Here is a 15,284-nt window from a genome sequence, read left to right as displayed (position 1 = left end):
TGGTCTGTAATTTTCTTTTTTTGTAGTATCTTTGTCTGGTTTTGGTATCAGGGTGATGGTGGCTTCATAGAATGAGTTTGGGAGTGTTCCTTCCTCTGCAATTTTTTGGAAGAGTTTGAGAAGGATGGGTGTTAGCTCTTCTCTAAATGTTTGATAGAATTCACCTGTGAAGCCATCTGGTCCTGGACTTTTGTTTGTTGGAAGATTTTTAATCACAGTTTCAATTTCATTACTTGTGACTGGTCTGTTCATATTTTCTATTTCTTCCTGGTTCAGTCTTGGGAGATTGTACCTTTCTAAGAATTTGTCCATTTCTTCCAGGTTGTCCATTTTATTGGCATACAGTTGCTGTAGTAGTCTCTTAGGATGCTTTGTATATCTGCAGTGTCTACTGTAACTTCTCCTTTTTCATTTATAATTTTATTGATTTGAGTCCTCTCCCCCTTTTTCTTGATGAGTTTGGCTCATGGTTCAGAAAAGATGCTTGATATGATTTCAATTTTCTTTAATTTACTGAGGCTTGACTTGCGACCCAGTATGTGATCTATCCTGGAGAATGTTCCATGGGCACTTAAGAAGAAAGTGTAATCTGCTGTTATTGGATGGAATGTCCTAAAAATATTAATTAAATCTATCTGGTCTATTGTGTCATTTAAAGTTTGTGTTTCCTTATTAATTTTCTGTCTGGATGATCTGTCCATTGGTGTAAGTGAGGTGTTAAAGTCCCCCACTATTACTGTGTTACTGTCGATTTCCTCTTTTATAGCTGTTAGCAGTTGCCTTATGTATTGAGGTGCTCCTATGTTGGGTGCATATATATTTATAATTGTTGTCTCTTGTAACGTTCTTTATTTTAAAGTCTATTTTATCTGATATGAGTATTGCTACTCCAGCTTTCTTTTGATTTCCATTTGCATGCAATATCTTTTTCCATCCCTTCACTTTCAGTCTGTATGTGTACCTAGGTCTGAAGTGGGTCTCTTGTAGACAGCATATATATGGGTCTTGTTTTTGTATCCATTCAGCAACCCTGTGTCTTTTGGTTGGAGCATTTAATCCATTCATGTTTAAGGAAATTATCGATATGTATGTTCCTATTACCATTTTCTTAATTGTTATGGGTTTGTTTTTGTAGGTCCTTTTCTTCTCTGTGTTTCCCACTTAGAGAAGTTCCTTTAGCATTTGTTGTAGAGCTGGTTTGGTGGTGCTGAATTGTCTTAGCTTTTGCTTGTCTGTAAAGCTTTTGATTTCTCCTTTGAATCTGAATGAGTTCCTTGCCAGGTAGATTAATCTTGGTTGTAGGTTCTTCCCTTTTATCACTTTAAATATATCATGCCACTCCCTTCTGGCGTGTAGAGTTTCTGCTGAGAAATCAGCTGTTAACCTTATGGGAGTTCCGTTGTATGTTATATGTCGTTTTTCCCTTGTTGCTTTCAATAATTTTTCTCTGCCTTTAATTTTCGTCAATTTGATTACCATGTGTCTCGGCGTGTTTCTCCTTGGGTTTATCCTGCCTTGGACTCTCTGTGCTTCCTGGACTTGTTTGTTAAACATTTCTTGCATCTTCTCGATCTTTGCCTCCATTCTTTTCCTGAGGTCCTGGATCACCCTCACTATCATGATTCTGAATTCTTTTTCTGGAAGGTTGCCTATCTCCACTTCATTTAGTTGGTTTTCTGGGGTTTTATCTTGTTCCTTCATCTGGTAAAAAGTCCTCTGCCTTTTCATTTTGTCTTTCTGTGAATGTGGTTCTCTTTCCACAGGGTGCAGAATTGTAGTTCTTCTTGCTTCTGCTGTCTGTCCTCTGGTGGATGAAGCTATCTAAGAGGCTTGTGCAAGTTTCCTGATTGGAGGGAATGGTGGTGGGTTGAGCTGAGTGTTGCTCTGGTGGGCAGAGCTCAGTAAAACTTTAATCCGCTTGTCTGCTGATGGGTGGGGCTGCATTCCATCTGCCATAATTTGACAATTAAACTTTTACTGCTTTATCACATCTGATATTTAACTCTTTATGTATTTATTTTGTCTTCAAAATAATACTGTAAGCTCCCTCAAAAAGGAATCTAATCCTCAATTTCCATAAATTTTTTCCCTTGGGGCTAATCTACTAACTCCAATACACACAGGCTTGCACATAGCTAGCTCTCAAAATGTGGTAAATTGTGTTTTCTGCAATCAGAAAGTATTGAGCTCTTTATAAACTCCTCTGGACAAACACCACAACACATCTCCAGTCAGATGCTTTGGGTTTAATACTTCATAAAACTGTCCCTTGTACAATTTATTCCTAGCTTATTTCCTCTCATTTTGGAGAAATCATTCCATTAAAATAATCATAAAAGTATCAGTATGCTTAATATAAGTTTTTAAAAGTGTAAAGGAGTGAAAGTCATATGTTTAAGTCTTTATAATCATTAGGAAATAAAATTAGGAATGTTTTACTAATTCCATTTTAATATTTTTTTAAGTTTCTGGTAAACTGCTTTATCCAATATTATTAAATAAAGTTCCAATGTCAAAGAATAATGGGAACAATTTCATCTCTGTGCTCAGGCTCCAGTTTTCCGAAATGTCAGCTTAATAGAAAACAAAAAGCAGAAGATGAGATCAAGCCTAAATAAAGTTCTAAAACATCTACCTCTTTAAAACTCCTTTTGCAAATTAAATGTCAGTAAATTACACAATCTTAATTTCATAAGCTATTTTTCTTCTAATATAATTTAATAAAGTTGAGAAAAATTTATATATCCTTTTGAGAAATGCTTCAATCCAAAAGAACAATTTAAAGCACCTACTATTTTAAAAGATTTTTATATTCATGTATTCATGAACAAATCTTGATTTCATTTATACTTAAGAAATTTTCTAAAATGTTCACTTACATTTTTGTGATTTACACATTTCATAAGAACTAGCTCTCTGTAAGCACGCTTAGCATGAGTTTGATTCTGAAATGGCCGGCTTAGCTTCTTGATTGCAACATTTCTTTCAAGAATGGCATCATAAGCTGCACTGTAATAAGAAATTCAAAAACAACAAAAAACTTAAAAATCTGCAAAACTGAATTTATGAAACATTCATGTAGATTCCTCACTTTCTCCAAAGATAAATGCATTTGAACCAATTTCCAGCCCTTGATGCTCAACATGTCTCTTCTATACCTATTAGAGCATATTCCAACAGTGTACAGCATTGTTAACTGTTTCTTAAAATGCTAATGGTTAAAAGTGAAAATGGACTGTGAAGAAAGAGACTGCTTGTTCACTGGGTGTCATCCAAGATCCACCTAGCATACAATGGGCACTCAATGCACGAATGTTTAATGAGTATTCAGGTCCAATAGATAGCTAAGAGCCCAAATGAATCCCTCACCCCAAATCTACACCAAGGAAAGACAGGATAAAGAATACATGTGGTCATAAATTCTACTCAAAACACCTGCTGAAGAATTCTACATAAGTACATCACTTCCTCTTTAGACACAACAAAATGAATACAGAAGAGGAAAGTGCATATAGAGGCATCTATACGAAAGATTATTTTATAAAAAGTAAACACTTAAAATTTGTTTTGGAGGAGAAATTAAAAATCAAGGTATTTAGAAATATAAATGCCAGATTTCAGGACATCAGAAGCTGTTTCATAACTATTAACGAAACATCTATAATTCTGGGAAATATAACACTATACTCATTAACTCTTCATATCTTCCTCTACCATATGACTCTGACCAAATGGCACATTTTGCAAATGACAGGTCAAAGAAAATATAGCACAAGTAAGGTAAAGTGTCTTAAAATTATAGAATATTATAATTAAAAGAGGCTTTTAAAAATCATTTGGATTAATCACTTCCTGATATAGGGCCAGAGAGGTTAAGTAATTTGTCCAAGGTCAGCCAGAAAGTTAAAAGCAAAGCTGAGACTAGAAGACTAAGACATGAGGTTGTGCTTTTCATACTGGACCACCTAACATACTATAAAAGATGAGTTCTGTTTATATAATATTTGGAAAGTCAGCACATTACTGATTAAAATTATTCTCTCACCTAACTGGAAACCTGAGTTTGTTCTGTGGCAATCTTACTATATCAAATATAGTGAAGAAATTATGTATTAAGAAATTGGTACTGCATAAAAGGACACATCTATACATTCTATATATACCATTAACTACTGCCTATATACATATATATACATACACACCAAAACATATTATAATCTTTACTTAGAAAATGCTGTTATTTACAGATATGTTCTTCCCAAATTAAAAAAAAAGGCAAAACAAAAAACATTAGGGGTCACATAAAATGATTAAAAGTTTTGACTGTTTCAGATAAAGTATTTTATTTTTAACCATTAAATTCATTCCTATTAATTTTTTGTTTGTTTGTTTTTTTTTTGTTTTTGTTTTTGTTTTTGTGGTATGCGGGCCTCCCTCTGTGTGGCCTCTCCCACTGCGGAGCACAGGCTCCGGACGCGCAGGCTCAGCGGCCATGGCTCACGGGCCCAGCCGCTCCGCGGCATGTGGGATCCTCCCAGACCGGGGCGCGAACCCGGTTCCCCTGCATCAGCAGGCGGACGCGCAACCACTGCGCCACCAGGGAAGCCCCTCCTATTAATTTTTTATCTGCTATATCAAACTCTAAAGATACAAAAATTCAAGTATTTGATTGAACTATTTTGTATCCAAGGAAATTAGATTTCTAATTATTGATTCTTTTTTTTTAATTAATTAATTAATTTTTGGCTGCATTGTGTGTTCGTTCACTGGGGTGCCTGGGCTTCTCATTGCGGTGGCTTCTCTTGTTGCGGAGCACAGGCTCTAGGCGCACGGGCTTCAGTAGCTGTGGCTCAAAGGCTCTAGAGCGCAGGCTCAGTAGTTGCGGCTCACGGACTTAGTTGCTCCGTGGCATGTAGGATCTTCCCAGACCAGGGCTCGAACCCATGTCTCCTGCATTGGCAGACAGATTCTTAACCACTGCGCCACCAGGGAAGCCCATAATTATTGATTCTTAAATGTGCACAAATCAGAAACACCTGGGGACTCAGAGGCCCCAATCCAGACCCAATGAATCTTACCATCTATAACTGGGGTCCAAAATAATGCCTTAAAGAAAAAAGTTAAGTTCTTCAGTTGATTCTGACAGTAGTACAACAGTGAGTTAAAAAAAAAAATTTATTATTTGTCTATTTCATAATAATGTTTTGTGAAGGAATAAGCACAAATTTGAAGGCATTTATTCCTTAGGACAGGGGTTGGTTACCTTCCAAAGCAATTAAAAAAGAAAATTCTGGTACACAAATTTCAAAAAGCACTTGTCTGAGGATAAGTGAAGGTACAGGAACATAATGTATTTTTTAAATACTATTAAGTATTTTATAAATAACATATTCCTCACAACAACCCTGTATACTAGGTGGGAAAACAGGCTTTAGAAGAGTTAATGTGCCATGTGAGTCACAAAGTTAATAAATCAGAGAGTTAGAATCTGAACCAAGAGTTCGCTTTCAGAATTCTTACCATATTGATATTACCACATCATTTTCTTTAAATTTAATTTGTGGATGGTTAAATGTGATCAGTTAAAATGACAACCAATCAGCCAATAATGCTTTATAAAATGACCCAGCTTCTGTAGTTTGTGATAGTATAAATTACTTTAAGAATACAGAAAAGAAAATAAATGCTACAGTCCCCACTACACAAATTTGTTTGATTCTAATATTTTACCATTATTCCTCTGAACTTTTTTAAAAGAAATATATTATTATAGGTAAAGACCCCTTCCTTCTCTCTATTCTCAGAGGTAATAAGTACTATCCTGAGTTTGGTGTTTATGAATGTTTTTATACTTTTGCATACATAAATATATGGTATTGTTTTGTATACTTTAAACTATATATATATATATATATACAGTATAATAATGTATGTATATTCTACATCTTGCTTTTTTTAAATAAATAAATAAATTTATTTTAATTTTTTTATTATTTTTTTAAAATTTATTTATTTATTTATTTTTGGGTGTGTTGGGTCTTCGTTTCTGTGCGAGGGCTTTGTCTAGTTGCGGCGAGCAGGGCCCCTCACTGTCGCGGCCTCTCTTGCTGCGGAGCACAGGCTCCAGACACGCAGGCTCAGTAGTTGTGGCTCACGGGCCTAGTTGCTCCGCGGCATGTGGGATCTTCCCAGACTAGGGCTCGAACCCATGTCCCCTGCATTGGCAGGCAGATACTCAACCACTGTGCCACCAGGGAAGCCCCTACATCTTGCTTTTAAACTCAGCATTACATTTCTGATTATCCTTGTTAATACATATAAGCTCCAGTTCATTTTAAATGTTGTAGAGTATTTCACTGTATGATTATTTTTTATTCTCCTACTGATAGATTTGATGCTATTACCAATTTTTGCTATTTTAAATGGTACTGCAAAGAACAGTCCTACATATGTCTCTTTCTGTACATATGCAAGAGCTGTATGCAAAGTTTTTCTAGAACCTGGGAGAACTGCAGGGTTGTAAACACTTACTATTTTTTAATAGACTCCAAAACAAATCTGGTTCAAGAAGAGGTAATAAAGATATAATTATGCTTGAGTGAGGCTTAGAATTTCCTACAACACTAGCTTATTATGCTAACTTAGTAACCTAAAATTATTAACAGAACTGTCCCAAAGAGTGTTTTGATGTTCAGTTTATAAGGAATTATGCTGATCTATAAAGCCTAGGCCTTTTGTAAAAAATTAGCTTGTAGATCAATTTTTAAAATACACAGGAGTTTTGAAACACATAGAATGACATATTAGCTGACTTTATTCCCCAGTGTAAAATAAGATTTATGATATTCCAGAATTTCATTACAGTGTAAAAGTGATGATTAAGTGAAGCTTCTTATTAAACAATTAGCTATGGGAATAAATGTATACATGGAATTAACAAGCATGCCACTTATTCTTTCTTGATACACATATCTGTCTTTACATGGCTTATGACCAAGTATTTAATCATAATTTACACTTAAATATGACAGAGCTGATTTATAAAATTATGTTTTATGAATAATAAAAAAGCCATTAATCTCAGAACAAACCAACTTACCGTGTTATAGCTTTAATTTAAATTTTATAGTTTTAATTTTTTTGAGGCAAGCTAAATATTTACCAAGGAATATTTACCAAGGAATTTATGAGAGAAGAAAACAGAGCAGTTAATGATTCTTTGCCTAATTTTTGGAAGTAAAAACTTACCATACTATTCCTTGGGCTCCTGAACCTATAGGTTTTAAATTCTGATACCGTTTCAGGACTGTGAATGTAGAATCTCCAATCTCTACACTATAAAAATTGCTGTCACGCTTGCTTCTGCTCATGGTGGCAAGCAATTAATTTAATGACTTCATCCAAAAATTCACCAAGAAGCTGCAAAATGGAACAAAATGTGATGTTAACAAAATGAATTTGCTTAATCTTAAAATTCAAGTCATCACTCTATTCACAGATTGCTAGATCATGTTAAAAGAGCTGCTTCATTTAAAAAACACAGTTAGAAAGAAAAAATTACCACAGAACCTGGTTAGCATCTGTTATACTTAAGAAACAACCAATAGTTTAAAAAAGAAAAACAAAAAGCAAATAATTATAACTGTTTTTAAGGTCACTTCCAGTTTAAAAGTTTAAACTAGTCCTTTTTATGTGTTTATTATAGTGTTGAAACCTTAATTTTTGTAACTGATAAACTCATTCAAAAATAATTCACAATCTCACTGAGTGTTCGTGGAAGGAACAACAAATTGACAGGCTAGTAAGCTGGTTATCACATATCACTCCTACAGAAAAAACTAACAGAGTAGCACCTTGCTGTCATTATAACAGAGCCCCTGATCCCCAAAAGCAACATCTGGGTGTAATGCATAAGCTGAGGTTGTAATGGTTGAAAGAAGAGAATCAAGGTAGAAAATATAAGATTAAAAAAGAAAGATATAAAGTTAAGTTATTTTAAAAATAAGAAACTATAAGAGGAGCATTTAGTATATTGGGATATGAAACAAAACAATGCTGTTCTGAACTGTTTGGGTCATCTAAAGCATAACCTAAGTTCTGACCACAGTTTTTTTTACAATCTATCTGATTAAAAGCCAAAGCAGTCTATTCCTACCCGTTTGAGTACTGCTTACTGACAAATCTTATTAACCATCCTTACTAGACAAAACTGGCCTATTCTAAAATGCATGCAAGGGACTTCCCTGGCGGTCCAATAGTTGAGACTCTGCGCTTCCAATGCAGGGGGCGCAGGTTCAATCCCTGGTCGGGGAACTAGGATCCCACATGCCGCACAACGTGGCCAAAAAATAAAATAAAATAAAATAAAGTGAGCCTTAAAATGCATGCAAGACAGCTCCAACCTACTCTCTATATCCCGCAATAAACTGAGAAACCAGTTAGGCCTAAAGAATTACTATTTTTGTGTGTGTGGCTGTAAGACAATGCTAACAACAACAACAAAAACAAACACACAAAAAATTCTGATAAGACTTAGAATGCAAAGATTTAATTCAACATATATTAAATACATACCATGTGCCAGGCACTGTGCTGTGTCGGGCCAGATCATGTAGAGGCTCATGAACTGGATTCTAGTAGTTGAATTCTTTTTTTTTTTTTTTTTTTTTTAAAGCAGGTGGCTGAGTTTATTCTGTGCACACACACGCAGACCTAAGTAATCATATCCACATAATAGCTGAATTCTTAGAGTAGGACAGAAGCCACTGGAAAGTGCAGAGTAAGAGACTGCCTTGACTATATCCCTAGCTGCTACTTGGAGAGTATACTGCAAGAGAGGGAGCAAGAGCTGGAAGAGGAAAACCAGTGAGCTACTGAACTAAGCCAAATGAAAGAAATAAAATTAAAATTAAAAAGAAGTTTTAGGTAGGTGGAGTTAAAAATAAACAAAAACTAAACAAAAAGTTTAAACAGTGTATGCTTTAGAAGAAATAAACTGGAAGCAATTGTGAAGGCAGAGAAATGATTTAGATAAATTAAAGAAAGGCCCAGAGAAACATTTCCAAAATCAATAACAAAATTAGTCATGTGATATTCCAGAGAAGACTGTCTGAAACCACAAGTCTCATTAACTCTGCCTAAGTTAACAGACCATAGGCTTGTCAATTTCTACAAAAAAGCCTGTGGAGATAGTGACTGGAACTGTACTGAGTAATAAACATCAATTTGGGGAGAAATGACATTATAACAATTTTGAGTTTTCTGATCCATGAACATGATATTCATTTCCATTTATTTGGTTCTCCTTTACATTCCCTCAGCAATGTTTTATAGTTTCCAATACACAGGTCTTGCAACATTCTGTTCAACTTCTCCATAGCATTACTGACATTTAGATGCTACTGTGAATGTTTTTACATTAATTTATTTTTATTTAAATTTCAGTTGTTCATTGCTAGTACAAAGAAATACAATTAATTCTTTTGTATAATAACTTTGTACTAAGCTCACTTATTAGTCTTAGTAGCCTTTTTTGTGGATTCTTTGAGATTTTCTACACACACAAGCAGTTTCATTTCTTCATTTCCAATTTGGATGGCTTTGAATTCCTTTTCTTGCCTCACTGCACTGACTGTAATTCCCATACAATCCTGAATAGAAGTGGTAAGAGCAAGCATCATTCCCTCATTCCCGACCTTAGGGGAAAAGCATTCAGTCTTTCACCACTAAGTGTGATGTAAATTACAGGATTTTACTAGACACCCTTTAACAGGCAGAAAAAGTTCCCTTCAAGTCCTAGTTTACTGAGAGTTTTTTATCACTAAAGAGCATTAAATTTTGTCAAATGATTTTTCTGAATCTATTCAGATAATCATATGGTTTTTCTTTCTTAGTAGGTTCATATGGTGAATTACACTGATTGATTTTCAAACGTTAAACCAAACTTGTATTCCTGTAATGACTCTTACTTGGTAAAAAGTATTATCCTTTTTTTTTTTTATACTATTGATTCAGTTGGCTAAAATTTCATTAAAGGTTTTTCCATCTATTTTTGTGGGGGCTATTGGGTTGTAGTTTTCTTTCATGCTAAGGGTAAATGCTGACCTCATAAAATGAGTTGGGAAGTATTCCCTCCTTTTTATTTTCTGAGACTGTGTAGAACTGATATTATTTCATCTTGAATGTTTGACAGAATGCCTCAGTGAACATTCTAGGACAGAGATTTTTTGAAGTAAGATTTTAACTGCAAATTTATTTTTTAAAAAAATATATAGGGCTGCTCAGGTTATCTATTTCTTCTTAAATGAGCTTTTGGTAGTTTGTGTTTTTAAAGGAATTTGCTCATTTCATCTAAATTGTTGAATTTAATGTTTATAGGATCTGTAGACATGTGTCCTCTTTCATTCCTGCTATTGTAATCTGCATCCTCTCTTTTTTTCCTGATTAGTATGGCTAGAATTTTATCACTATTATTCATCTTTTTAAACAGCCAAATTTTAGTTTCTGTTTTTATTGTTTTGTACTTTTCTATTTCTTGGTTTCTGCTCTTGCCTTTATTCCCTTTTTTGTTTTAGGATTACTCAATTTACCCTTAAAGCAGCACTTCAGAGCTTCATCCCACAATATTTTTTACCATCAAATCCATATTTAATAATAATAAAAGCAAAATTTTACATAGAGCTTACTTTATGCTGGGTCCTGTTGCAAGTGCTTATAAATACTCTTTTAATCCTCACAACAGTCCTATGAAGGTTTTCTAATTGTTTATGGATAGAGAGTAAATTCAGTCCCTGTTACTACATCTTGGCTGGAAGTATAAGTCCCATTTACTCATTTTGTCTGATGTTGCATTATGTTAAGAAAGGACCTATTGTTTTTCCATTTTACAGATGACAGAATTGAGTCTTTAAAGGTTACCTATGGTTGCAAAGTTAGTAAAGAGTAAAGTGAGGTTTATTTGTGTTTTTTTAGAGTGAGGATTTGAGTCCTTCATCCATACACTATATTGAGTCCAAAATAAAACAAGTCTTGGTGCTGAAGAAGATATGAAGGAAGAGGTGAAGTTACAAACATGTTGTGTCTTAAGCATGTTGAGTCTGAGATACCTCACTAAGACATCCAAATGGAAATATCAATTTGGTAGCTAGATACAGAATTGGACCTCAGAGGAGAAGTCTATGTGAAAGATAAATTTAAGAGTTGGCATTGTTATTGAAGCAATGAGAAAGAATAATATTACTCAAGAGGATATAGTTGTAAGAAAAGAAAGCCCTAAGAGTCAGCTTTGTGGATACCCACATTTAATGAGCAATTAGAGAAAGATAGGCCAACAAAGAGTTCAGAGAAGATGTAGCCAGAAACATACACGGAAAACGAGAACACACTGAAGAAGCCAAAGGAAGAGTGTTTTCAAGAAGAGAATGGCCAATAGTATTGAAAGCTACAGAAATATCAAATAAGTAGAGTGATGGGGGTAGAAGGGTATTAGAATAGAATGATGGGGTGTAAAAGGTAGATTGGAATGAGCTTAGGTATGAATAGGATATGATTTTAGAAATAAGTTAAGTGGGTATAACTACTTCTTTAGAGAAGTTGATGGAGAAGACATGAGGAAATTGATGGAGAAAGGTATATGGTCAAGGGAGGATGATTAGATTAGATATTATATACAATATACTACAGCATTGCATGCATAATATATATAACATAAAGACAACCTGATCATATTTATCTGCTAATAGAAAAGACCCAAAAAGATAGGAAGGGTGACACTAGGAGAGTGAAAAAGAAACCTGAGGTTTCAGTTAGCATAATATCTCTGAAAAGGTAGAAAGAAATGGGATCCAAAGCACATGTGTGGTCAGACAGAAAGAGATACTAATGCAGCATTGCCATCAGAAAATACCTTCAGAAGACTGAGACAGAAGGAACAATTTCTAAGATAAGGGCATTAAGGATACTGGTGAGATTTACAGAGGATCCATTCGGTGTATTGTTCTTTCCGTAAGGAAGCTGGAACAGGAAGAGTGTGAGGAGGAAATGATTTGGAGTCTGAAAACTCATTTCCCTACTCAAAAAGGCCTCTTTGTGGATTAAAACCAAAGAAACTATAGTTATAGAATTTAGATGTGACTGGTCATGAGGCTCACAGGAATAAAAGAAAAGATAGGCATTATTATGCCATTTAATAGATGAGTAGCTGAGGCTCAAAGTGGTTAACATGCAATAGAATGTTGTGGACATACTGAGTTTCAGCTTTAGTTTTCAAAATATTCCTCTGCAAGAACACTACACTCATGTCAACGTGGTTAAATTATCATCCCCAAACTCTTTCACCTGATTTACTCATTTCCCTTTTTTTGGAAATACTTTGACCTCTTTTTTGTTGCTAGCCAAATTCTATCTACCAAAGACTAGTTTAAATATAATCTTCATGAAGCCTTTTCCAGCTTGAACCTAATTTCTCATCTAAACTACCTTGCTGTATATTTAGATATGCAGATTTTTTTTAACATCTTTATTGGAGTATAACTGTTTTACAATAGTGTGTTAGTTTCTCCTTTACAACATAGTGAATCAGTTATACATATACATATGTTCCCATATCTCTTCCCTCTTGCGTCTCCCTCCCTCGCACCCTCCCTATCCCACCCCTCTCGGTGGTCACAAAGCACAGAGGTGATCTCCCTGTGCTATGCGGCAGCTTCCCACTAGCTATCTAATTTACATTTGGTAGTGTATATATGTCCCTGCCACTCTCTCACTTCGTCACAGCTTACCCTTCCCCCTCCCCATATCCTCAAGTCCATGCTCTAGTAGGTCTGTTTTATTCCCGTCCTACCACTAATCTCTTCATGACATTTTTTTTCTTAGATTCCATATATATGTGTTAGCATATGGTATGCAGATTTTACTGCCAGACTGTGGTCTTTCTGAGGGCAAGGACTGTGTCTCCTACACTCTCAGATTTCCAAAACATGTCAGCTCTTCAAAAGAGGTATAATTTAATAAGTAAATGCTAAAAATGTTAACCAAGAATGTGAACCTTTTTTAAAGTAACAAATCACTTTTAAAAGTTCTGTTTATCTTTACCATTGTTTTCCTTCATAAGAAAAAAAAAAGGCTGAATTAGGCTTTTATAACTCAAGGTTTATTTCTGTAATGTCTATACAAGAAAAAAGACGCAACTGCTATCAGGCTGGCCCATCCATAAAATGGTTGGTCTGGTGAGCCTGAATGTAGAGACAAAGGAGTTAAACTAAGTAGTTATATAAAGAGTACTCAGGGAAAAAAGAGTGAGTTCAACAGAGCCATAAAGCCAGGCCTCACAGACAACAGAAAATAATTCAGGCAATGCAACAAAGTTCAGAATTCAAGACAGCTCTAATCGTCAGATTATCTTGACAATAAGTCATTGGGGTGAATTGGAGCCTATCTATCTTTACTCATCTTGCTTTTATGGCTACCAGCAGAACCCCTCTGTGATGGTTAATTTTGCGTGTCAAATTGACTAGGCCACAGGGTACACAGATATTTGGTCAAACACTAGGTGATTCTGTGAGGGTGTTTGGATGACTTTAACATTTAAAATTTAAGTCAATAGACTGAGTAAAGCATATTGCTCTCCTCAGTGTAGGTGGGCCACATCCAAACAGCTGAAGGCCTGAATAAAAACGAAAAGGTTTATTCTCCTGCAAGTAGAAGGGAACTCCTCCTACCTGACTACCTTCAGGCTAGGATATCATTTTTTTCATGCTTTCAGATTAGAACCAAAATACTGAGTCTTGAGCCTGCTGGCGCCTTCAGGCTAGAACTTAACATCATCGGCTATTCTGGGTCTCAGGCATTTAGACTTAGACTAGTGTTACATCAACTTTCTGGGTCTCCAGAGTGCCAACTGTAGATCTTGGAATTTGTCAGCCTCCATTATCTCTCTCTCTCTCTCTCTCTCTCTCTCTCTCTCTCTCTCGCCCCTCCCTCCCCCCATCCATCCATCCATCCATCTACCCACCCACACACCCACCCATCATATTGGTTCGTTTCTCTGGAGAACCTTGACTAATATAAAATCTCACTCTACTCTGAAATTTTCTTCTGTATAACTCTTAGCTTCTACTACCTCATGATGGCTGCATGCTGACTTTTCCCTCATCATCTTCTACTTAGGACTCTGCTCAAACATCAGTTTCTCAGAAATGCCTTACATGATTAGCCTATCTAAAATAGTACCCTCTAATCACACCCTCTTCCTCAGCCTGCTTCATTTTTCTTCAAAGCACTTACACCACTGACATCTATTACATGCTACTTACCTGTCCCCTCAACGTAAGTTGCATGAAAGCATGAAAGTTGGTCTGTTCATGATTAAATCACCAGAGCCTAAAATAGTAACTGGCAAATATTAGGCATTCAAATAGGTGTTGAATGAACAACAAATGAACAAACTGTAACTATAAGTTCCCATTATGAACTGTCCGTCATTCTCCTCCCTCTCAAGGAGTAATTTACAGGAAAAAAAGAGATATGTGCTTGATTAGTTTAATGCCCATTACTGCTGTTTGTGCAGCTTTCATACCAGGCCACTTCACAGACTACTACCCTTGGGTCAAAGGCCTGCCCTGGGCTTATCAATTATGGCCAAGGTGGCAGAACCACATTCTACAGTATCCATCTATACTAAGGAATTGCTTAGGGCTGCTTTCTCAGCAAGTAGGTAATAGCCTTTAAAATGAGTTTAGGTCTAATGAAGTCTGACTACTTTCAGATTATAGTCAGAGATTCCTGGCCTCACACCTAAGTCAATGTTTCAAAATTCCTATTAAATTTAACATCACTCTTAAAAGCCCTCAAGGGTCCTCTAGAGCAGATCTCAACTGCCACTATGTAAATGCATCTATTTCAGTTCCATGTATTTTTCAAAGCTTATTCTTCAATTATATTTGAAGTAATTAATATAGAAATACCATTATGTCATACACTAACGTGGCCCACTCCAACAACAGATTTGTCCACAATTAAACTAACATAAGTTGAAACAATATATCAAGTATAAGGTGCATTCTAGGGTAATCTCCTCTCCCTCCTTTCCCCAAAATAAGTTGTGGTCGATTAGCTTTTTTTTTTTTTTTTTTTTTAACATCTTTATTGGAGTATAATTGCTTTACAATGGTGTGTTAGTTTCTGCTTTACAACAAAGTGAATCAGTTATACATATACATATGTTCCCATATCTCTTCCCTCTTGCATCTCCCTCCCTCCTACCCTCCCTATCCCACCCCTCTAGG

The 15,284-nt window shown here is 35.5% G+C and overlaps 1 protein-coding gene across 3 annotated transcripts in view; it reads right to left on the bottom strand.

The window, feature by feature from the left end:
* MAPK8 (mitogen-activated protein kinase 8) overlaps positions 1-15,284 on the bottom strand; it is a 110,427-nt gene that overhangs the window by 37,526 nt on the left and 57,617 nt on the right. For all 3 annotated transcript variants that reach the window (XM_007106632.4, XM_028481912.2, XM_028481911.2), the window contains exons 2-3: positions 7,249-7,419; positions 2,880-3,009 (exon numbers count right to left, since the gene is read on the bottom strand). In XM_007106632.4, coding sequence (XP_007106694.1) covers positions 2,880-3,009; positions 7,249-7,370 — 252 coding nt within the window. In that variant the 5' untranslated portion in view covers positions 7,371-7,419. The remainder of the gene's footprint in view (positions 1-2,879; positions 3,010-7,248; positions 7,420-15,284) is intronic.

The sequence above is a fragment of the Physeter macrocephalus genome, chromosome 20 (assembly GCF_002837175.3).
Source record: "Physeter macrocephalus isolate SW-GA chromosome 20, ASM283717v5, whole genome shotgun sequence".
Classification (NCBI taxonomy): Eukaryota; Metazoa; Chordata; class Mammalia; order Artiodactyla; family Physeteridae; genus Physeter; species Physeter macrocephalus.
This window is presented reverse-complemented; position numbering and strand designations above follow the sequence as displayed.